The sequence below is a fragment of the Euprymna scolopes genome, chromosome 33 (genome assembly GCF_053919585.1).
Source record: "Euprymna scolopes isolate OS-2025 chromosome 33, ASM5391958v1, whole genome shotgun sequence".
NCBI classification, from domain to species: Eukaryota; Metazoa; Mollusca; class Cephalopoda; order Sepiida; family Sepiolidae; genus Euprymna; species Euprymna scolopes.
In genome coordinates, this window is record NC_136514.1 from 497,563 (window position 1) to 521,847 (window position 24,285).

A 24,285-nucleotide genomic window follows, 5' to 3' on the forward strand; every position below is an offset into this window, starting at 1 on the left:
GGAAGCAGCTATATTTGCAAACAGGGCTGTTGGAAGGAGTTAACATGGTTTGTTTTTTCCGTTAGGTTAAAAAAATAAAAAAAAAATCTTTTCTTATTTTTATGTTGGCTTAGGAGTAGGATAATGCGTTGCAGAATTGTATGGTATTACGAATTAACTATAAAAAATTGTACAATCTCTGGATATTTTAGATAGCAGGAGGTTTATATATATATATATATATATATATATATATATAATGAGATTTTGTACTGCTTTAATGTTTTCAAACAAACCTACAGGCGGTAGGTCATTTATCAGAAGATATTCTCCACTGCAATTTGGTAAGATGTCCATTTGAGTGATGTTAATCATGATTTGATAGTTATCCGGAGCCACCACAGTCCATCTGCATTTTGGTGTTCCGTGGTGCGGTTGGTAAAGTGATGCACGCGTCGGACTAGCAATTGTCTGTGCTGTTTCAGTTGCATTAAAAACTCCTCCACAAAAATCTGCAGTTAGAAAAGAAAACAATATTTTAACCTTGAAATAAACATTATTGTTATTAATCATAATTTTATAGCAAGCTCAACTTTCTCCAATGGTTTATTTCTACTTGTGAAGCTGCCATTGCTCAAAGGCAGCATGCATACTGCAGATTTAACTGACATAAGTCTAGTTCAAACAGGCAGAAGTATATAGAAGCCAGAAGTAATTGTAAGAAAGAAATAGCGACAGCTGAGAGAGAATTTACTGGAACCACCAAAAACGCATTGAAGCACAGTAATTAGGAACCCGTGATTTCTGGAAAATCTACAACAGTGTAGTAAATAATGGGCAATCAATAATTCCCTCCCCCCATATACAACAATCATGAGATTGTTTGCACAGCAACCAAGAAGGCTAACCTGCTTACCAGTCGGTTTGCCTCCAACTCCACACTGGACCCTGCTAACCAACCACTCCCTGACTTTCCTTTGTGGACAGACGTTGTATTAGATGATTTGAAAATCACACCTTCTCAGGTGCATGCTATCATAACAAATCTTTACACTTCAAAAGCATGTGGACCTGATCTGATTCCGGCTGTGCTATTAAAAAAAAGCTCCACCGAAGTAGCTCCAGTTCTCTCAAAACTTTACAACAATTGCTTTAATGAATCTTGCTTTCTGGACTGCTGGAAAACTGCTTCTTGGTACCAGTTTTCAAGAATTCTGATAAAATAACTGATCCATTAAATTATCGCCCCATTAGCCTCCTCCCCCTTTCTCCAAAATATTTTACTTCATAATTAACCAAGCTCTAGTCCATCACTTTACAGATGCTAAATTTCTGACCAACTAACAATATGGATTTAGGCAAGCCCGTTCCACAGCAGATATCCTAACTGTAATCTCTGAACATATATACCATTCACTGGACGAAGTAGGGAGGGTAGAACGGTAGAACGGTAGCTCTGGATATATCTAAGAGCTTTTGACAGGGTATGGCATGAAGGTCTTCTCAGGAAAATCAGACCATACAGTATCACTGGACGAATACTTTCCATCAAGGAAATGTTGCATTCCTCTGCTTGTTCTACAAGTATTTTAATGGTGAATGCTCTGACAAACTGCAGGTACTTGTACCTCCTCGACGTTAATAACCCTGAATAAACCCGACAATCAGCTAAATCCCACCCCTTCACAGTAGAGATCCCTAGATGTAGGAGAGCTTTCTACTCCGGTAATTTCTTCCCCAGAATAGCTAGACTTTGGAATTCCCTTCCAGGTCTCTGCTTCCCCAACTGTACTGACATGCAGAAGTTCAAGTGTAACGTGAACAGACATCTTGCTGTCCAACTCCCTACATAGTACCCCTGTTGCTTATGTCCCTGATAGTAGCCCCGTACATCAAAGTGGCAATGTGCCTTGTTTGGGGTGAAAATGTAATAAAATAAAATAAAAATAATTTTTTTAAATAAAACTTTTTATTATTATTGTTATTAATAAAATTTTTAGTAAAAATTGTGTTCACGTTGTTTCTTACGCATTCTGGATTTGAAAAATTGCTATGTATAAATGGTTCTCAAAATAATTTGGGGGTTAAAGGATTAAAATAAATAGACAAACATGTTATGACAATCATGCCACTGCGGATTATGAATTCTGTTACCAGCGAACACTTATATAAGACTAGCAGGGAGTACCGGCGTTTCCGGGTGTTTGGAGGTGTGTGTGGTTTTGGGTAAATCAAAACTCCGGGTAGGGGTGGGGGTTAAAATAAAAAAAAGTTTTGGTAGGTGAGTATGAGGATCTAACCCGAACCCTTGAGGCAAAGTTGGAAATTAAAGTGTGAAACAAAAACGTGCGACGTTAACCACTGGGCCACCATAACATACAACGGAAACACGTTTGAATTTATTTATTTAAGTATTAAAAACAGAATTTGCCACGTGGCCGCAATAAAAGTTAACTCTGCTGCTTCTATTTGACCTAATTAATGAGGTCAAATTGAAGTCACGCAGTTAACTTTTGCTGCGGGGCAGCGTTTGGGATTGTTTACCCAACTTTGACTGTTTTTCCCCCATGATGTTGGGGAGGGGAAAACCAGCTCCCCATTCTCCAGATTGAGAAGCAATTGCTTGATATAAGGAGCTGGGCCCCACGTTGATTAAAGCTGATTACTTCTGGATGTTTCCTGGCGCGATGCCGAGAACGAAGTGTTAGCTTTGAATTAGTTTCGCTTTTTATACGAAAAAGCCCAATAAACACATGAGAAGCCAAAATAGCAATAATTTTGTAAAAGTAGACGTAAATAAATCTATACGCTATGCGCGTTTCCAAATCCTAGATATTATTATCTAGGGGCTATATAAACAGTTCTAAGCGATAGTAACGACCCCGGGAGCGTCGGCGAAAGAAGCCTTTGCGAGACATACATGAAATGGTCACACACATGCAAGAAGACGTGAACAACGTGATAAACCCATGTAGTTGGACGAGATTTCAGGCGAATAAAAGAACCCGGCTTTGAGGGAAAGGAGGCAGTTATTCATTACATCTTGCGTATTTTACGTTTTTACGTTTTCTTGCAGTTACGTGTGAACACCTGCGAAATTTACGAAAATAAAATAAACAGAAACAAAAACAGCCTCAACACACAATTATTTTAGAATTTAGAGTGGGATATCAGTTTTACATATAAATTTAACATAACATATTTTCCTCATTTTCGGTCCATTCTAGCGTTTTAGGGCAGTTAATATTTTTTTGTTTTTGTTTGCTATGGAAGATAGGATGAAATATGTATAAAATTCTCCAAAGAAGACAACAGAATTGGTCTCGAATTTCTACATGCTCCTCAATGTGCCAAATCTTTATGTGCCCTCTAAAGATACTATGGGGACATTAATTATAACTTTTGCAAACAGTGAAGATTTATGCAGGATGGACTGCATGTCATGTTAAAATTAGTGTAAATTCAAAAAGTTACAAAAAAAATCCAGTAGAAGATGTGCTAGATTGTAGAATTTTTTTTTGGTGGGGGAGGGTATATTTCTTCTTCTTCTTCTTCTTCTTCTTCTTCTTCTTCTTTTCTTTTCCCTCTTCTCCCTTTCTCTTGAGTTTACATACTGCTGCTGATGTTGTTGGTCATGTGACTTATTTCTGCCTGTTGATTGATCTGCGCATTCCGGATTTTGTGATAATCAAGCTGAAGTTGGCAGTTTGGACTTGGCACTTGAAATGTGTTAACCTGCTTTCTTCTCTCTGTCTAAACAGGACGTTAAAATGTTGAAGTGAACTCGTCTAAGTTACCAAGCAAAGTTTATAATGCTGAAATGATTGCGTTAAAGTTACCTGATGAATTCGTATCTCGCTGAGAGAAATCTACTTCAAGTTAAATATGTTGGAAAAATACCAGCTTGCAGGAGAGAAGACACATGTAGGAAATTTTCTCACTAGGGAAGATGGAATTGAAACTGTCTACTGCTATACCTCAATATTTTCTTCTCAGCCCTGAAGTAGGAATTTATTTTTCCCACTATAAAAGAACACTCTCGGAACATTATTTTCAGGTAAGTTATCTTTGTTTACAGATATTTGAACTAATATATACAAAAGGACTTTTATTTTAAAATAGTTGAACTTATAAAATGTAAGCTTAAATTGAAAACTAAGGGAGCGAACTGTTTTTGACTTTGCTAAAGTATTTCGACCTTTCTAAAAAAAAACTACGTTGGTTGAGATCTCATATCACAGCAGTAAGTAAAAACAGGCATTCCCAACACGTCTTTCTTTCTATCTTTAGTAATTGTTACCACACAAATAACTTTTCTTTGTAGCTAAGAGCAAAATCTTACCAGCAAACAGCCGTAAACATTTTTTGCCTCAAGTTCCTTTTTTTCTTTTCTTAATAAAATTGTTCGTTTGTTTCTATCCACCAAGTCTTTTCATTCCTCATTTTGTTGTTGCTTTTCTTTATCTTTGTATTAGTAATGGTTTTATACGTTGAAGTGACCTCCATTTGAAGTAATGATAATAATTTCGACTAGATGTATTTTTAACAAGAACAAAAAAAAAGAAAAAAACATCCACAATTACATTATGAAATGCGTTTGTTTAAGAATGGCGGACCCTTAATTTAATCCATTTAAGTCTTTGTTTATCATACTGCATTTTCATATTAAAACATATGATAAAACTCGATAGCTCGATAATTTTTATTTGTAATTATTTTTCTATTGACCATTTTTCGTAATTTTTGAAATTTATATTAATTTCGTTATGCAATATAAGTACGAACTACTGTTTTCATCTAAAATGTTTTTGAAAGATCACTAATCTACACAAGCATCGAAAATGACTCCAAATTTTCCGAAACGAAAAAGTGGATAAAAATCAAAGTGGATAAAAATCAGTGTTGAAAGCTGAATGGAAATACCAATAACAGATGTATATTTTAAAGCATTTGATTTGATGAGAAACTTTTTTCTCTATTTACTTTCATAAATTGAACAACTTTCTTAGATTTTAAACTAAGATTTTAGACGAACTTAATTTAAAGTGGGTTACATGTCTGTTTGTTTTTCTCCTTGGCTAGTATTCCAAAGTAAAATTTATTTCATGTCTACAATTCATGATGAATTATTTTTTACATAGGCATCACCACTTATCAAGAACAAGAGGTCACTCGAGGATAAAGGTTAAAGAGTGTACAGTAGAAATTGCGCATTATAGTAACCGTTAGTAATGGAATTTCGGTAAATTTGTTAACAAGTGAAACGGCTTATCAAGAACTTGTTTACGTTAGATTTAAAGACGACCATATTGAAGTCAGCTGGAAAGCAAGAAAACGGAAGACAGTTCCACAGCCATGCAGTTCTAAGAGAGAAGCTTTGTTCATGGAATCTACATTTAGGTTTAGGCACAGATAAAGAGTGGGGGGAATTATTGACAGTGTTTTTAGCTAGACGAGTGTTTCTTGTGAAAGTTTGACGAGGAGGGGACCATAGATTGAAGCTCAGTCGAACACTTTCCATGAAAATAACGATACAGCAGAGACAAACTCGCAACATCTCTTCTGTGAGATAGAGGTTGCAGGGAGGAGAAAACGACAACACCTACGAGGCTACAAAGTCTATTTTTAACTCTATCAAGGCAGGACAAATCATTTTTAGCAGCTCCTGCCCAGATGTGGCAACAGTATTCCATCCTAGGACTATATGGCTCTTATATAGATAGAGAATTGCATCAGCAGTGAGATATCTATTGGATCGATAGAAGGATCCCACCATTTTTCCAGCGGCCTTGACAACAGATTTGATGTACGTGTTCCATTTAAGATCTGGAGTAATGGTCAAGCCCAGAAGCTTGTCAAAACATGAGGCCTCCTCAAGACGAGAGCCATTCATTTCAACTGATGCCAGATGGCGATCAGAACGTTGATGATGTAAAGAGAGAAGCTTGGTTTTAGGTGCATTAAAAGTAACCAGCCACTCCTTTCCCCATTGTACCAAGTGCTCAAGATCAGCGGAGAGAGAATCAGATAGAACTTAGTCGTTTACTGTCTTAGATGTGCTACCATAGATGGTAGTTTCATCAGCATAAATGTGTACGAATGATGTAATGATGTGATTTGAAAGATCATTAATGTAGATCAGGAAAAGAGTTGGGCCAAGATTGACCCCTGAGGGACTCCAGCATTAATACTGTGAGCTTCTGATTTTTGCCCCTCAACTGCTACTCTTATGAACCTATCAGAAAGAAATAATTTAATAATTGAGAAGACATTCCAGCCTTAGATATGTCAAGAGCAATTACCCTGGAAAGGTTGTCTTCATGGAGAGATTCGCTAATCCTATGATATATAACTGTAAGCACATCTGCTTAGCAGAATGGAAACCATATTGTGTGTCACTAAGAAGGTTATTTTTGCTGAGATGGTTGATTACTTCTGTATTTAACACAGATTCCAGGAACTTACTCATGATGCACAGGAGACTTATTGGCCTGTACTAAGAGGGAGATGAGCGATCACCTGAATTTTAAACACAGGGCATACTGATGAGATTTTCCAGGGTGATGAATAGCAATTCTCTTTAAGACAACGTTTAAACAGTACTGTAAGTATGGCCGCGAGTTCTGGTTGAAGTTTTTTGAGTACTATAATTGGAATACCGCCAGGGCCGGGTTGCTTTACTGGAATCAAGGTTTTTGATTAGCTCGGTAACATCACGTACAGATATTTGTATATCACATAGCATGTTTTCTGATACGGGAGGAAATATTGGGGGTTGGCGGCCTTGATCGCAAAGGGTAGAATTAGTTACAAAGTTCTTGACAAAGAGTTTGGCTTAGTCTGATGCTGACGAGATTACCTCAGGTCCATTGATGATAGTTGGGATAGAGCACATGCGTCTGTTCAGGATTCTGTTTGCTATTTGCCAAAACTGGTGGGAACCAATCCGCTGCTCAGCTACTTTGGACTTGACGGACTGAGCATATAACTCTCTTGCGTTCTTTATTACTTTCTTACAATGTTGCTGGCAATTCTGAAAGTGGCTTTAGTTTCCATACATATTACGTTGGAAGCAGTGGAAAAAGTGATTTCTGTGCGCAAAGGTAGCAGCACATTCTGGAGAGAACCATGGCCGGCTGTTAGGTTTTTGCTGGAATTTTTTCGAGGGTATGAAACGGGCTATACCTACAATTAACCATTCCGTCTGGTCTGATACTATAGAGGACACATCCTTTTTAAACATGGAACGCAGAGGTAGATCCTATATAAATGTATGGAAGCTATGTCAGTCAGCCATAGTGTATCGATACACTGTATGATAGAGAGGTACGTCTGGGGACTTATTACATTTCATTTTTATCTTAATTGATACAACAGAGTGATCGGAAGATCCCAGAGGAGACAGAACAGAAACTGAACATAGTTCAGGGCAAGCTGTGAGAAAAAGGTCTAGTAGACTCTCATACTGGCCGTCATTGTCAAGCACACGGGTGGTTTCATGAGCAACCTAAGTGAGGTCATAAGCAATGGAGAAATCATGACAGAACCTCCCCTCATCACCGGTCTTGTTTGAGTGGGTCAACCATTCCACATTGTGAACATTGAAGTCTCTACATACATGAATGTTAGCTAAAGGATAAGCAGATAGGATGTGGTCAATTTTCTCAGATATGCTTTTAAAGATAGTAACTCCGCTGTTGTGGGGGCAATAGAGAGTAAATATAAATGCAGTAGTTTGAGCTAGTGCAAATCGGAAGCACATATAGGGTAAGTTATGATCTTCTCTGGAGATGTCCCTACCACACGGAAAGCTATCTTTAATATAGGTACGTATTCCATACCCATGGCGATCTTGGGGGTCAGATTTAGAAGTTAAGTTAGAGTATCATTTAATTAGGAACTAAGGAAATAGAGTATCCTTTAATTAGGAACTAGGGAAATAGCTTAGTCTCCTGTAATTGGGTTTCAACCTCTGGAAGGTAAGAACGTAGCCTCCTGATGTTGGAGAAGGAGATATGGAGTTCCGGGTTTAATCGTCTATTTCTTCTTGAAACTTGTTATGATGGAATTTTGGAATTTGTGGACTCGGTCGTCAGACTTAGAGCAGGAGAAAGAAGGGAAACTAAGAGAGAAAAAGAAACGAAGAATTTTTTTTCTTTTGTAGAACATGATAAGGCAAAGCCATAATAATTACTCACTAATATGGCATCGAGAGGTCCTACCAGAAGCTACTGCATGGTCCAGAATCTATTCACCAAATGGCAATACAGCAGCCCCAGTACTTTGCACCTGCTGATAGGACAGCCTCCTTGTGGTTAATCCAAGGTTCGGGTCCCTGATTATCAGGCGGGTAACGTCAGCCCTGATAAAACGTTTACCTCCAGCACCTTTACTAGTGGTATGGCTAATAGGATAGACATAGAAACAGAAAATGTCCGCCATCTCTGCCGACTGCTCGCGACAAATACTGCCAACCTAGAATACAGCTTTTTCTTCTCCCTTTGTCAGAAAAATCACTCATTAAAAAATGAGAAATGAGGGACAAATAAAGAGAAGCAAGAGTAAGGAGCTGCCGATAGTGCATCCAGAATGTGTTTTCTACTCCCCATTAAATAAAAATATTAAGTATTGTACTTCATAAAAGTCAAACTTGCGTGTTTAAGGGAAGGTATGTTGATAGATTCCCCTCTCACAAACTAAAAATGAATAAAATTACCTAATCTATTTTTGCAATCAACTTGGTAGATATAATAAACAACATTTATGGACGAGGAAACGCTATCGTTAAATAAAAAAAACAGAAAATAAATATATAAATTAAATACTGAAATAAAATGTAGTTATTAATATTTGAATCTAAAAATAAAAAGATTCATATAGAAGTCACATATCTCGAAAAAAGATTTCCATATCCAAAGTGCAAACTGTTGAAGAGAATTTTAGCTTTAAAAGCGTCAGCGTTCAAAAGAATTTTTTTTAAATTAACCGTTAAAAGAAAAGCGTGATTATATTCTAGACTTCAGCTAATGACGTTTTAAGAAACTTGCGATATAAAGAAAAGTGAGGGGGAGGTCTTCCGAAAGTCAGCTGATGACGTTATAAGTAATTGCGAGATAAAATGAAAGCAGGATTGAGGGGTGGGGTTTGAAAACAAAAAACAAGATATAATAGTTGAGTATATGGAATCGCTTCTATTGTTTAATATGTTTTTCTATCTTAAAAATTTAAGATTTCTAGTTTCTCTCTAAGATATGATCTAAATAGATTATTTAAATAGCTACACACCCCAGGCCATTAAAAATTTTTCCCACTTAAATACTGAAGAGTCTCCACTATCCTTAAGCTCTACAAAAACGATTAGGCAGTATGTACTAATATATATATATATATATATATATATATATATATATATATATATATATATATATATATATAAAAGAAGATTTATTTTTCGATAACGACTTACTTAATATTGATGCATACGTTGCTCTAAATCCAGATCTATTAATAGTGGCATCAGTTTTGAACCACACTTCCATTACATTCGCTATTGAAGTGATTGGTCCTGGGATGTTAAAACCACAGTATTTCTCTTTTTCATTAAAGTGCAGAATCTGTGAAAATTAAAGATTATTTATTAAAATCAACAAAACAAAAATGGAAAATATATTTGATTAAATTTGAGAAAAAAAAAGAAAGTATGAGACTTGTCTCATAAAATTATGGCCGATATATTACATGAATACTTACTGTATACTTAGCGAAAGTATTGGAGTGGCAGTTACTCATCATTTATTAAATGTATTACATAAAAAATATGGTCGGTCTATTACATTAATACTTACCAAATTCTTGCACTAAAGATCCCAGCCCAAATAATTAATTCTCAGGAGAGAATTAATTGTATGATGAAAACCCCTGCTGTGAACGCTATTGAGAACTTGAGGAGAACACCTTTCAAAAAGATGTAACAGACGTTATATCAACCTCTTCATATAAATCGGATGTGCATATCCATTATCATTTATTCCCCCATAGGAACTGGTTATTATTCATGACACAGTCAAACTAAGTTCCCTTAGAACTGGACAGTCGCTTCATATTTAGAGACGTGCATATATATATATATATATATATATATATATATATATTATAGAGTGTAATAGACAAGGTCTAAATGACCAAAATCTCAGTAAAAGTCTGAGTATTGCAGCCATGAAAAGCTTAAGAGGTGTAATTACCTAGAACTACAAAGTTCGTCCAATACATTGTTAACGGTGTCCACGAAATTGCTGATTTTAATACTCGAACTTTTAAGCGATCTATATTTTAATCGACTTTTCATCAACTCTATATATTTTAACTTATCGCCCTTTACTGTATATTTTAGTTTTTACTTTTAATTCTCATTTTCGCTCCTTCGGACTTACCTGATGATGATTCGTGGACGAATCGAAAGCGCTCGTAACAGCAACAACTATTGAACCTTTATTAATATTTTTGAATTTAATACAATAAAAATTATACGGAAAATCGAAAAATTAAAAAAAGAATCATAAAGCAAAGTTTCTCCGTTGCATTAAATAATATTTGCTTGAATGAAAATAGGCTGTTTAAATATACCAATATATATATATATATATATATATATATATATATATATATATATATATATATATATATATATGTATATATATGTATAGGTACATATATATACATATATGCATACACATAAATATATACATATATACATATATATACATATATATATGTATATATATATACATATATATATATGTATATATATATGTATACAAACATATATATACATATATGCATACGCATACATATATACATATATACATACATATATACATATACATACATATATATGCATATATATACATATATACATATATATACACATACATATATACATACATATATACATATACATACATATATACATACATATATACATATACATAGATATATACATATACATACATATATACACACATATATATATATAGTCATCCACATACAGTACTGTTTTGCTGTTTCACAGCTCATCAGTACGGCTAGACAGGCAACTACCTCAAGCCAGGATTAAAACCCAACCGTCTGTACGACAGTCAATGCTCCTAACCATTTCGCTATCGGCGGCTGCTGAGCGAGTAGATAATTTAACGATGTTTTGACATCGTCCGATATATATATATATATATGATTTTGTAGTTTTTCACATGCTATGTCATATCTATGTCTATCAGTGTGGATGAATATTATGAGGGCTCAATCACACAACCACAGTATTTCACCAGAGCAGAGACTTTATGATCATGGTATAATGCCCTTTTATAGTCAACCACACTGATGAGTCATAGATACATGAAACACGTGTCCATGGACTTTATCTATAATATCAATAATAATATCACTAAGTATTTTATCACTCAATGAGTAACCCCTCCCTGGAGTTTAGCCATCTATCTCTGTCCTGGGTTATCCGCTGCCATTTGGGACTCATGTGTTGTATCAGGTATTTCCTCTGTTTCATTCTGGGTCTTCTCTTTGGCCTCTTATGTTTACAAGGTGCCCATTCCGTTTTCCTAATGGACTATTTGTTGTCATGTTGTCTGGCTACATACCCTGCCTATCTATGTTTGGATGTTTTGATGGCAGTATTGATGTCAATAACTCTTGTTTGTTGGCAGATCCGGATGTTTGTATTTCTGTCTTACAGAGAGATGCATAACATAATCTTCTCCATCTTCCTTTGTGCCATTGCCAAGATTTCACTTTGGTGAGTTGTCAGGGTCCATGTTTCACTAACGTAGATCATCAAAATAGTATATATTCATTGAAGATCTTCCCTTTGATTGATATATTTGCTTTTCAGCTTCTTATTATATTCTCCACTTTCCCAAAAGCTGTCCATCCCAATGCTATCCTTTTCTTTATCTCAGGGAGGAGATCCCTATCTTTCGTAATTTTCTTTTCCAAGTAGATGTAGCTTTCAACTTCCTCAGATGGTCTTTCCATCAACAATTATTGGCAACTTGGCAGCGTGCTGGTTTAACATCACCATGGTATTCCCAAGGTGCATTTTGAGGCCAACCGGTTTGCTCTTAGATAATAAATAAGTACACACACACACACACACACACACACACACACACACACACACACACACACACACACACACACACACACACACACACATATATATATATATATATATATTGTGTAGTTAGGCAGCATGTTTTCATTCAGACAACTATTGTTAAATAGCAGAGTGTTTTTGCTTAATGATCTCTTTTTTGTACTTTTTCCATTTTTCGAATAGTCGTTCTTATGTGGCACTATATCTTGTGCTCCAGTTGTGATGGTTGTTAACACCGCCCCACGATCAATTTTCTCAATCTCTTTTTTCGTCCAGACAGCGTGGGGTAAGACGTATATTTTTGTCTCTCCGTAAACGAGGAGAGGAAGCACTCACCTCTTTCAGCACTAGTTAGGTTAGTTTGTTTTGAAGAGCTTATTGTTAAATTAATTGCGAAAATTAATTATATGATCTGTAAATTGTATTGCATTGTATTGTAATATATATTTTTGTAAAATAAATAGATAAGATTATTTCTCATAATTGTGTCGTGCGTTATTTGTGCCTGTATTGAATGACTGCCTTAAGTCAAACGAAACAGGCCTGAAGATGAAAAAGATTTTAATCATGTCAAACCCTCCAAGAACAAGACGTCACTCTGGGAAAAAAGGGACCAGCTACACCCAACATCTCAGGTATGCTTTTTCTCTTCACCTAGTTAAAAAGACGTCTAATCGACAGATCTTCGTATTCAGACCCTACTGATTTTTTTAATTACATTTTCACCCCAAACAAGGCAGATTGTCACTTTGATGTGGGGGGCTACTATCAGGGATAATAACAAAAAATTAAATCAGCCCCCAAAATCCCTTTCCCAATTAAAGCCAAAACTAACTGTAACTGTAATAACAAACATCTTTGCCCATTCAATAATGATTGCATCCATAAAGATGTTATATATTCATGCACAATTACAGATCTTCCACGCAATCCTCCCATAACAGACACTAATATTTTGTCTTCTAGTTATCTCCACCTCCCATCCTCCATCTGATATAGTTATTAATCACACGAGCAGCCCCTCCATCTATAATCATACAACCAGCAATAACAATAATAATAATAATAATAATAATAATAATAATAATAATAATAATAATAATAATAATAATGAATAATTATATTTCTCCTAACAGCCCAAATTTTTTTTTTGTAATTCTTTATTCTTCCTTGTTTGGCTGGTTTTTCATCTGTAATTTCCGTTTTTAGCGTTCAAATATTCCTATCTACCAATATATTAATCTACCTACACTTTTGTATTTTGCATGTATGCTAACTAATACGTTACTATATGCATTTACTTACATACTTGCTTACATACTTACTTGCTTTATCCGGGATTTGCAGAAAACGGCCTCTTTCTCCCTTTTATTTTTTTTATTCATCTATTTACTTATATGTATGTATGTATGTATGTATGTATGTATGTGTGTATGTGGGTGTGTTTGTTATATATATATATGTATGTGTGTGTATGTGTAATTGTATGTATTCATATATATGTATGTATGTATTTACATGTGTACGCATTTATTTTATATTTCTTATTTCATTTGGTTGTCCTTCAAAAACTCCTGCTGAAAATTCAATTCTTAAACAATAACTTGTAAATTTCAGTTGACCTCTTTTTTGCTTAAAATTTTTGGCGCCTTTAACGTTATCATGTCTGGGTCATTTTGATATTGGTTTTTCTATTTTCTTCCATTCACCATTCAACTTTTTTTCTCTTCCCTTCTTTTTCTCTCTTCTTCACCCATTTTCGTTAATTCAATCTTGCCTCGACAGTTCAGCTTATATTTGTTCCATTTCTTTTTTACGTACATTTTAACTTTCTTTTAATAATATATTGGAATTCTTTCCCATTTCCTTGTACCTATTTGTGAATTATTCCACGGATTACTGCCTTTTGGGTTTCTCTGGATCATCTTCCAATTATGCGGTTCCCTTAGATTTTACTTGTGCGAATGGAAATTTAACTAACTTTCTTAGATTCTGCATCTTTGGATTTTACCGCCTTTGGAAATTGTACCCGTCACCAGACTATCCATTCACGTGAAAACCCTTTTTTATTCACCCTATTCCCTCTGCTTCACTTTTTGTTATCAAGTAAGATCTATGACTTACTTATAGTTTCATTTAATACTTTTGCAAGCAAAATCCGATCCCGCATTTTGCTAAATCCTACCCTCTGATGAGAAGGAAAGTATTTTTTCGAAAAAAAAAAGTGGTTTTTAATATGTTTTATTAACTACTTGTTCTTATTATAAGCTCTATCTTCTATTTGATTTTATCGAGCTTTTGCATCTGTCTGAAATTACTTTATAAATATTAATTCTTTAATATTTATATTTTACTTTAGTTTTGCCATCTTGGATCATTTCGGTAAAATGACATTATATATATATATATATATATATATATGTATATGTATATATATATATATATATATATATATATATATATGGCATATAATACGCTACTGACGATTATGTTACACTGCAATAGAGTACAAAACAATGTGAAACAATGAATTCCATTATTAAAAGAATAAAATAAAGTAACATAAAAATATTAACTTACTGTTAGACTATCTTTTTCGCAGTTTGGGGAACTCTCGATATCAAAGGACTCAAAGGTGAGTTGAACAATTTTATCGGCATCAACTGTTATGACCCAATGGCAGTAGATGTCTTCTTCATAATAACCGTCATTGTCAATATCAATGGAGGTTAGAAGGCCTGTACTGTTCCCAAGATTTCCTCCACATCCAACACTCTGTGCTGTAAAATAAAGCAATTCAATCAATAGTTTAAGTTTTTGATAAAGATAATGTTTAATGTGATGCATGGATGCACATATGGGTAACAACAATCCTAATGATCTTAACGACGTAAAAATGAGTATGTAAGAGTTAGAACATGTGCTGCTTTTTCTGCTGGATTGAACAATTATATAAATGCACATCAGTGCCCGTTACCTTTGCTAGAAGTACAATTTTGCAAAATTAAATAGTGCAGTTTGAAGTTGATGAGCAGCCCAAATAGCTTCTAACAATCAACACACACAAGCGAATGTTTAGATTCAACTGCTATTCTTTCAAAGTGAAACCACCTCCAGCCATATTCCAGCGAATAATTGGTGCAATATTTACCGGATTGACATGCTTTACATAGAATGAACTTTTACAGTATTTAATATTCACATTTCAGTGAATTCGGCAATGTAACAGAGCGCATATGAGCACATGAGAAACTATCAATAGGAGCTGTAAGATAGCTGGCTTGCGAGGATATTAGCAAGAGTAGCCGAAAAAAAGGCACACATGCAAATTAGCAAATTTGGCATGACAAGAAAGAGAAAAAAAGGCACCATGTGGTTGGGAGAAGAAAAAGTGCTGTTGAAAATGATGGACGTGTAAAGTCAAAGACGAGAAATGACTGTCTATGGCTGGCATGTGGTGGAGCAGAAAGTAAAACGTGATCAGGAGAGATGGACATATGGCCCAGCAGAAGCAGAGATACTCTTTAAACTGGTATCGAGACGGGGAGAAAGAAAAATGGTAATAAATGACTTGTGTGATGAAAGGAAAGCCAAGTCGGATTTATTTATTTCCTTTGTTTATTTATCCCTGCGACGTTACAATAACATGGAATCTTTTTTTTTGAAACAGATTAAATACCTGGTATTTATTTTTTGACAAAACTGGTCGACGTTAGACCCAGAAAATATTGCAGCCATATAAAAATTGGTTGCACTGGCAAATACTAGTGATGGAACGATTTTGATTCTGATACAATTATCGATTCTGATTCTTTATAAATATTTTATTATAGAGTTGTAATTTTTTCCTGATTAAAAATACATGTTAAATGTGCAGATATTTTAGCGAACATAAAAATATAATTGTATGTGTGAGGGGATGCTCTATAGATAGCTTTACTGGTAGTTTAAAAATCAATAAATATTTAATATTTTATCATTACTACCAGCAATAAGAGATTTTGCTTTAAACAAAATCAAATAAAAAGACAACTAAAAGAATCGTTTTTGGCAGCGGAAAATAGGCACACGTTTTTTCTGATTCCAATACAGATTCCGATACCCCAAAAGTTCCGATTTTTCCGATTTTGATTAATCATCCCAACACTAATAAATACATAATTTATGAAGTTAGACTTGTCAAATTCTACATATGTTTTCTTCGGGCTTTTTGTGATGACACCCCATACTGTTTTCGTATATATGGTAAATTTTTGTATGCTTAGTGAACCCGTATGACTGCAAAATCAGGTTTGTTAGCTCAAACACACAGACACAAAGCAAGCTACGTGCATGTAACACACATGCAAACAATGTCACCATGCAGATGATATGTGGCATGACATATGTGTCAATTCCTTTGATCTTTGACCTTTCTCTTTCTATTTCCGTTTCTTTCGTTTCTCTCTCTCTCTCTCTCTCTCTCTCTCTCTCTTCTTTGCCTCAATACAACAATGAACAGATGTGATTGACATTTGCTCCATGAATTCACCCAAACTCTTGCCTGTACGCATGCATACATTCTCGAGGCAAGAGAACACGATTCCGTCATGAACATTAATGGTTTGTCATGAACAATCCATTTACTTCTCTAATTACTATATACAACGAGCTTATCAGAACTTAGTCAGTTCACACGCATATACGCACAACGAACATTTCAACTTTATGCATGCTCGTTCATGTGTGCCTGCATACGCGTTCTTATTGTTCCTTTTCCATGGTGCGTAAATAAATGTTGCTTAGTATTGTTGCCTCAATTTGAGATCGGAGTTTTGAACACATTTTATATCCTCTACATTTTATATATATGTGCGTAAGAAATGAAAAATATATTTTTTTTAATTACATTTCTTCTAAATTAAACAATTATATATAAGCCAGTAAATATTATTGATGTTTTTCTACAGAAAAAGCAGAATAGAACAGATTAGTTTGATCGTTGGTAGAAGAATCAGAGAATGACAGCGAGAAACATATGTTGACAGTCTGAACACCTTCACATCATCAGAAATGATGAGCAACAATGAATTCATGAATGCCTCGAGATAAATGGAGAGTCATAGCCATCAATGTTTGTACCAGGCAGAACACCACTTGATGATGATGACCGAATTGATTTTGGTTCCGTTGGACACACCCCAACTAACATACCAATCAAATTTGATGAGCAATCTTTGGAGAGGCATCATATACTACCTTAATAAAAACAAAATAAAAATGAAGCATGGATACAGAAGTCCGGTGGTGTTTCTAAGGATCACAGAGGTATATTTTATATATCGTAGTTTCTCATCAACCAAGAAAAACAAACTTGCAATACAAATTCATTTGTTAGAAAAATATAAAATTATTATATTATTTCTTGCCTCGGGTGCACGCTTCCAAGCGACACATGGAGGGGGAACAGGAAGAGGCGGATTCAACAGCGGCTTGTGCTATTGTCACTTTTTGACTGACTCTTGTGTTTCGACTGCTTATATATTTACATGTTCTCTAGCAGGTGTTTCAACCCCGACAGCTGTTGGGTAGTCAATTACTTGGCCTATTTACCTGCGGCGACGTTAGTTTTGACAGCTTCACTCCATCACTCGGTGAGTTTTAGCTACAGACCGTCATGTGTGTGTGCATATGTGTGTGCAGTTTCAACATACAACATATTTTTGGCTGTAATTTCATTGAAATTAATTACCTCAAATAATTAATACTTGTGGGAGGTAACGGTGTTCTAGTGGTTAACTATACGGACTGACGACCTACGTGTTCCAAGTTTGAATCCAGTTTGTTTCACAAAAAATCGCTTTCACTTAGGATGTTGGCAACCTTCATGTGGTTGTTCCTATAAATACTCAATGTCTTTCTAGAAAGAGTTCTGATTAGAAAAATATCGAGTAAACCAATGGCAACAATAGAATCTTTGGATTTATACGATATGATGATGATCATATACATATATTAAAGTCGTTCAAGGGAGATAACTGATGATTAATACTAATGGACATCTGATGATTAAATTCAGCGAATGATAATATTTTTCTTGGTAAGCAGCAATATAATACAACTCAGCGAAGTTTCTTTGGACATCACCAGTCTAGGAAGAGTTAATTATGAATGAAGAATATAAATTTATTTTAAATCCAGTGAGTTTTGGCGAATAACAAACAGGTTCTTGTAACCGAAGCTGTCCTCTATCCCAACCATCATCAATAGAACTGAGGTAATCTCATCAGTATCAAAGCCAAACTCTTTATCAAGAATTTCGCAGCAAATTCTACCCTACGTGATCAGCCCCCCCCCGTATTTCCTCCTGTGTCTGAAAACACACTATGCAGCCTACAAATAATTGTGCATTATGTTGCCAAGCTTATCAAAAATCTCAATCCCAGTAAAGCAACTGGCCTCGATGGCATTCAAAAGTGCTCAAAACGCTTCAACCAAAACTAGCACCCATACTACAAAGCTATTTAAACGTTGCCTTAAGGAGAAATGCTTCCCAACATTCTGGAAAACCTTATCAGTTTGCCCTGTATTTAAAAATTCAAGTGATCGTCATCTCCCTCTCAGTACAGACCAACCAGTCTCCTGTGCGTTGTAAGTTACTGTAATCTGTGTTAAACAGAGAAGTGATAAACAACCTACTCAGTGACGTGCAATATGATTTCCGTTTTGCCAGATCTGCAGCTGATGTGTTAACAGTAATCTCTTATAGGATTAGTGAATCTCTAGACACAGGTTCTGTTTCTAAGGTGATTGCTCTTGACATATCAAAGGCTTTTGATAGGGTATGGCAGAAAGGTCTACTACATAAGATCTACAGCTACAAAACAGCTAGAAATGTCTTCTCAATTATTAAATCATTTCTGTCTGATAGATTTTAAGAGTAGTCGTTGATGGGTAAAAATCTGAAACTTATAGCATTAATGCTAGCATCCCTCCGGGTTCCAACCTAGGCTCAACTCTATTCCCGATCTTCATCAACGATCTTCCAAATCACATTCTTAAATCATTTGTAGACATTTATGCAGACGACACTACCACCTATGACAACACTTCAAAGTCCGGAAATGGCCAAGATCTCTCTGATTCTCTCTCTTTTGATCTTGGGCATATAGTGCAATGGGAAAAAGTGGCTGGTTACTGTTAATGCATCTAAAATCAAACTTCTCTCTTTCCACCGTTAATGCTCTGACCCACATCTGGCTCCAATTGAAATCAATGACTCTCGTCTTCAGGAAGCCCCATGTTTAGACAAACTTATTGATCTGACCTTCACTCCTGATCTAAAATGAAGCACATACATCAAATCCGTTGCTAATGGTGCTGGAAAAATGATTGTATCATTCTATCACTTATAAATATCTATCGATGCAATCCTCTACCTGTATAAAAGCCAAGTTCGTCCTAGGATGTTGTCACATCTGAGCAGGAGCTGCTCAGAACATCCTATTCTGCCTTGAGAGTTCAAAATCAACTTTGTAATCTAGTAGTTGATGCCCTTTTCTCTTCTCTGCAACCCTTTTCCCACAAAAAAGACGCCGCGAGCCTGTCTCTTCTCCATTAATATTTTGATGGCAAGTATTCGACTGAGCTCCAATCTATGGTCCCTCTCGCCAATCTTTTACTAAAAAACACACTCGTCTAACCAAAATCACTGTCAATAATTTCCCCCACTCTTTGTCAGTGCCTAAACATAAACATGGATTCCATGAACAAAGTTTTTTTCCTAGAACTGGTCGCTTTTGGAACTCTGTTCTGTTGGTCTCCTTTCTAGCTGGCTACAATATGGTCGTCTTCAAGGCCCAACATAAACAAGTTCTTACCTAACCGTCCTTGTAATTATAATCTTATACCAAATTTCCCCCACAAACGATTACTACACTACTGTTCCAATGACTACCATACACACATTGACCTTTATCCTCAATATGACCCTAAGCCTTAATATGTGGTGACTCCTTTATAAAAAAAAATCCTTACCAAATGTATTCTGGTAAACGGCTTTGAATTCTGGCACTTTGTTAAATTCATTTGTTCTCATTTGTAACAAAAGTGTATTATTGGTTGAAATGATGGTTTTGGGTGTCGGCCAGTCGCAGAATTTACCAATAAGCCGCGCTGATGTGTTGTCTCCATCATATATTGCCAAATAACTAGTATGGCAGAAATGGTAATGCTTGAAATTTGTAAACCTGAAAAATATGCAGAAAAAATTGACTTTAAACTGAATGTAGTTTTAAATGAATGAAAAGAACATGGAACCAAACTTACCTTACAACGTGGAAGAAACTCTCACGAAGAAAATAGTCTTTTTAAGAAAAATGTATTTTTGGTTTGAGTTGTCCCCCTTTGCAAATTGGCTGTTGGGAGAGCATATAAACGGTACTTTTTTAAGCAGGTGTGAAGAGCGCAGAGAGCGAAACGACGGTTGGAAGAAGTGACGGCGAATTCTTTTTGTGACGGTGAATTATCTTTGGACGTTGAAGAGCTCGACCTTTTGGAAGGAACAGCTGTGTCTTATATATATATATATATATATATATATATATATATATATATATATATATATATATATATATATATATATATATATATATTTAATTTCTTTTTTTTCTACTTCACTACAAGCTATTCCGGCGGGAACTATGGAAGCAAAGAGGATCAGCAGTGAAATGCTTAAGACGTTCTATGGAGAGGGAGATGTTATAAACTGGCTGACCAAGGTTAAACTTGTCGCTAAGTTGCGGGACATCGCGGATGTAGCCAGCTTGATACTGCTGTATCTTGATGGTGATTCTCTGGCCCTATATCTGGAGATGCGGGAGGAGGATCGACTGTCTGTTGACGCCATTGAGGAAAAGTTGAAGGAAGCATTTACCGAAGGACGGTTTGTGGCATATGGAAACTAAGCCGTATGGTGTGGACCGGAGAGCCTGTCGATGTTTACGCCAACAATATCAGGAGGTTGACGGGACTAGCAGGATTCAATGGAGGAGGCCGTCGACAGATGGTCAAGATGGCCTTTATCAATGGCTTCCCGGACCATATTTCTATAGCTCTGCAGCAACTGCCCGGTGTAAATACTATGGAGGTGGCGGAGTTGATTACACAGGCTAGGGTGCTGGCCAGGAAAAAAGAGTGAGCAGGGAATCGTAGCTGTCGCTCAACGAAGCGCCTTTCGTCTTCACTCTCCTTTCTCCTGTAGCTTCGAACTGGATGCGGTTATGAAGGGCATCAACTTAGCCTTGAAATGGGGGCTACAGAATATTGAGGTGAGGACCGACCCAGCCACTGTGTTCTCTTGGATCCAGTCCGAAGCTACAGGAGAAAGGAGGGTGAAGACGAAAGGCGCTGCCGAGATGCTAGTAAAGCGTCGATTGATGATGTTAAGGGAGCTGATTAGGGAATTTGATCTTCAACTTGGGGTAACTATCGTTCCTTCAGCAAAGAACAGAGCAGATGTGATGACGAGGGTGCTGAAGACCTGGCTAAAGGCGCCGAATGAGGCGGCTGTTGCAATATGTTGTTTGAATGAGGACACTCTGAAGGATTTGCATGACATGCACCATTTTGGAGTGGATAGAACCTTGTTCTTGGCCAGGAAGTTGGACCCCAGAATCACAAAGGAGGCCGTTAGGACAGTGGTTGAGAGATGCAGCCGGTGTCAATCAATCGACCCTGCGTCGAGTAGACACGAAGCTGGTGAGGTTCAGGTGGCAGAGAACTGGAGCAGGTTGGCGATAGATGTAACGCACTATCGACAGAGGCCGTATCTGTCAATGGTCGAGTGTGGACCAGGAAGAGTAGCCATTTGGAGGGAAATCAAGGTGGAAAATGCAGGTGAAATTGTAAAGGTCTTGGAAGAGGTGTTTTTGGAGAGGGGTCCAGTGACAGAAGTGCTAATGAACAATGGAACTGCCTTTCGCTCAGCTGCCATGGAGAATGTGTTGGATAAGTGGGGAGTGCGGCGCTATTTCAGAGCTGCATATAGACCAGGCGGAAACGGAATTGTGGAGCGGCATCACAGGACCATTAAGGCTATAGCTGAAAGAGGGCAGATTTCGCCGCCAGAAGCTGTCTTCTGGTATAATATGGCTCCAAAGTCAGGGCAAAAAGTGGAGTCAGTGCCGCAGAGGGCAGTCTTCAAGTACGAGTGGCGGCATCCCCGAACTGCACAGGTACCTGCGGAGGAAGGTGAGAACCGAGCGACTGTGCGAGTGGGATAGGAAGTGTGGATACAAACCGCCTGATGCTCGCTGTACCACACGCTGGGGGAGCGGCATTGTGACAACTGTCCAGTCCCCGAACAATGTAACTATCGACGGCATCCCTCGACACATCGTTGATGTGCGGCCGGTAGTTGTGTCATCAGAGGAAGACAGCGACGTCGAGCCAAGTAGCGACGTTCACGAAGAGGCTCCGCGGAGATCGCAGCGAGAGAGACGGTCGCCATGTTGGTCGAGCGACTACGTGATGGGTTGACATGTCATGATCGTGTAGATCAAGGGGGCGTGTGGTTTGAGTTGTCCTCCTTTGCAAATTTGCTGTTGGGAGAGCATATAAACGGTACTTTTTTAAGCAGGTGTGAAGAGCGCAGAGAGTGAAACGACGGTTGGAAGAAGTGACGGCGAATTCTTTTTGTGACGGTGAATTATTTTTGGACGTTGAAAAGCTCGACCTTTTGGAAGGAACAGCTGTGTCTTATGTATATTTTTCTTAATTTCTTTTTTTTTCTACTTCACTACAGTATTAAAAGGCGAAAGTGATAAATTATGGAAAAGAGTTGAGAGAGTATAAAGCTCAAGAAGCGAGCAGAGAAAGGAGATTGTTTTCTTTTTAAAACTCATGGAAAAAAAACTGTCATAATGAAAATAGAATTTTATGAAGAATCTGATAAGATAGGCAGAAATAGTTTTGGGGAAATGATGAATTATAATAAGGCGGATATATATAGACAGAGTATAAACCAAATGAAAGAGACGAATGAATAGATTTTCTTTTTGTTTTTGCTATTACAGAAGTAAAAATTAAGAGAGAAGAATTGTTCGGAGAGAGAGAGAGAGAGAGAGAGAGAGAGAGAGAGAGAGGGGGGCGCAACAGTTGTAAGCATACAATTTTTTGAACTTGATATGAAAAAGTAAATGAAGATAAAACCAACAAAAATCTTACATCGCTTATTGACAACAGCATATTAATTAAAGGAAAGGTAAAGTACATCTACAAACCCAAGAACTCTCATTCAGCTCGAGGAAGTGGTGAATTATGAGAAGGTGGATATATATATATATAGAGAGAGAGTATAAACCAAAGGAAATAGACGAATGAAGAGACTTTTTTGTTGTTGTTTTTTTTTTTTTTGCTATTATCGAAGTAAAAAGTAAGATAGAAGAACTGTTTGGAGAGAGAGAGAGAGAGAGAGAGAGAGAGAGAGAGAGAGAGAGAGAATGAGCAGAAGATGAACTTGCAGATGAAAAAGAAACAAGAACGTGTTAATGAATGACAGAATGAATGTTGCACCCTCGTGTCTTTTTTTGACAAATATTTTAATGGAAATTATTGTGATTAACTCACTGCACGTGTACCCCCCCCTCGACATACATATCGCTGACAAACCAGTTTACCAGCAAAATCTTACCCGTTAATTTTATATGGCTCCACATGCCGGAAAGCCTTCTATTTTGATAGCTTGTTTCCTTGGCCTGCTAGATTTTGGAATCCCCTTCCTGCTTCCTGCTTCTCTGACATGCAAGAGTTTAAATGTAATGGAATTTGACATCTCGCTGACCCCAAATAAGTAAAATAAAGTTTTTGCCCTAAAAAAAACAACACTACTTTTTTTTTATTTTAAAACTTTTATTCAAAAAGTAAATTCAGGTTACATGTTTATGTAGTAGAGCTGACATCTATTCAATGTAGTCGCCTTCAGCGTCAGTCACCGTCTTGATACAGGTCCAGAATTGGGAGCATGCCTTTTCCACAAGTGCCAGCGAGAGTTCCATAAATGTTCAGTGGATGGCGACAATCAGGCTGGCTTTGGTGTTGTGGGAGGTCATGTTGATGATGTTTTCGACATATAATCAAACAAAGTAGACCAGAGTGTTCAG

General features: G+C 36.6%; 1 protein-coding gene across 1 annotated transcript in view; it reads right to left on the reverse strand.

Moving 5' to 3' along the window:
• LOC145257981 (cubilin-like) overlaps positions 1 to 24,285 on the reverse strand; it is a 146,929-nt gene that overhangs the window by 9,815 nt on the left and 112,829 nt on the right. Inside the window, exons 7-10 of the mRNA XM_080115705.1 lie at positions 20,162 to 20,373; positions 14,726 to 14,925; positions 9,446 to 9,593; positions 280 to 491 (exon numbers count right to left, since the gene is read on the reverse strand). Of these exons, the coding sequence (XP_079971831.1) occupies positions 280 to 491; positions 9,446 to 9,593; positions 14,726 to 14,925; positions 20,162 to 20,373 (772 nt within the window). The remainder of the gene's footprint in view (positions 1 to 279; positions 492 to 9,445; positions 9,594 to 14,725; positions 14,926 to 20,161; positions 20,374 to 24,285) is intronic.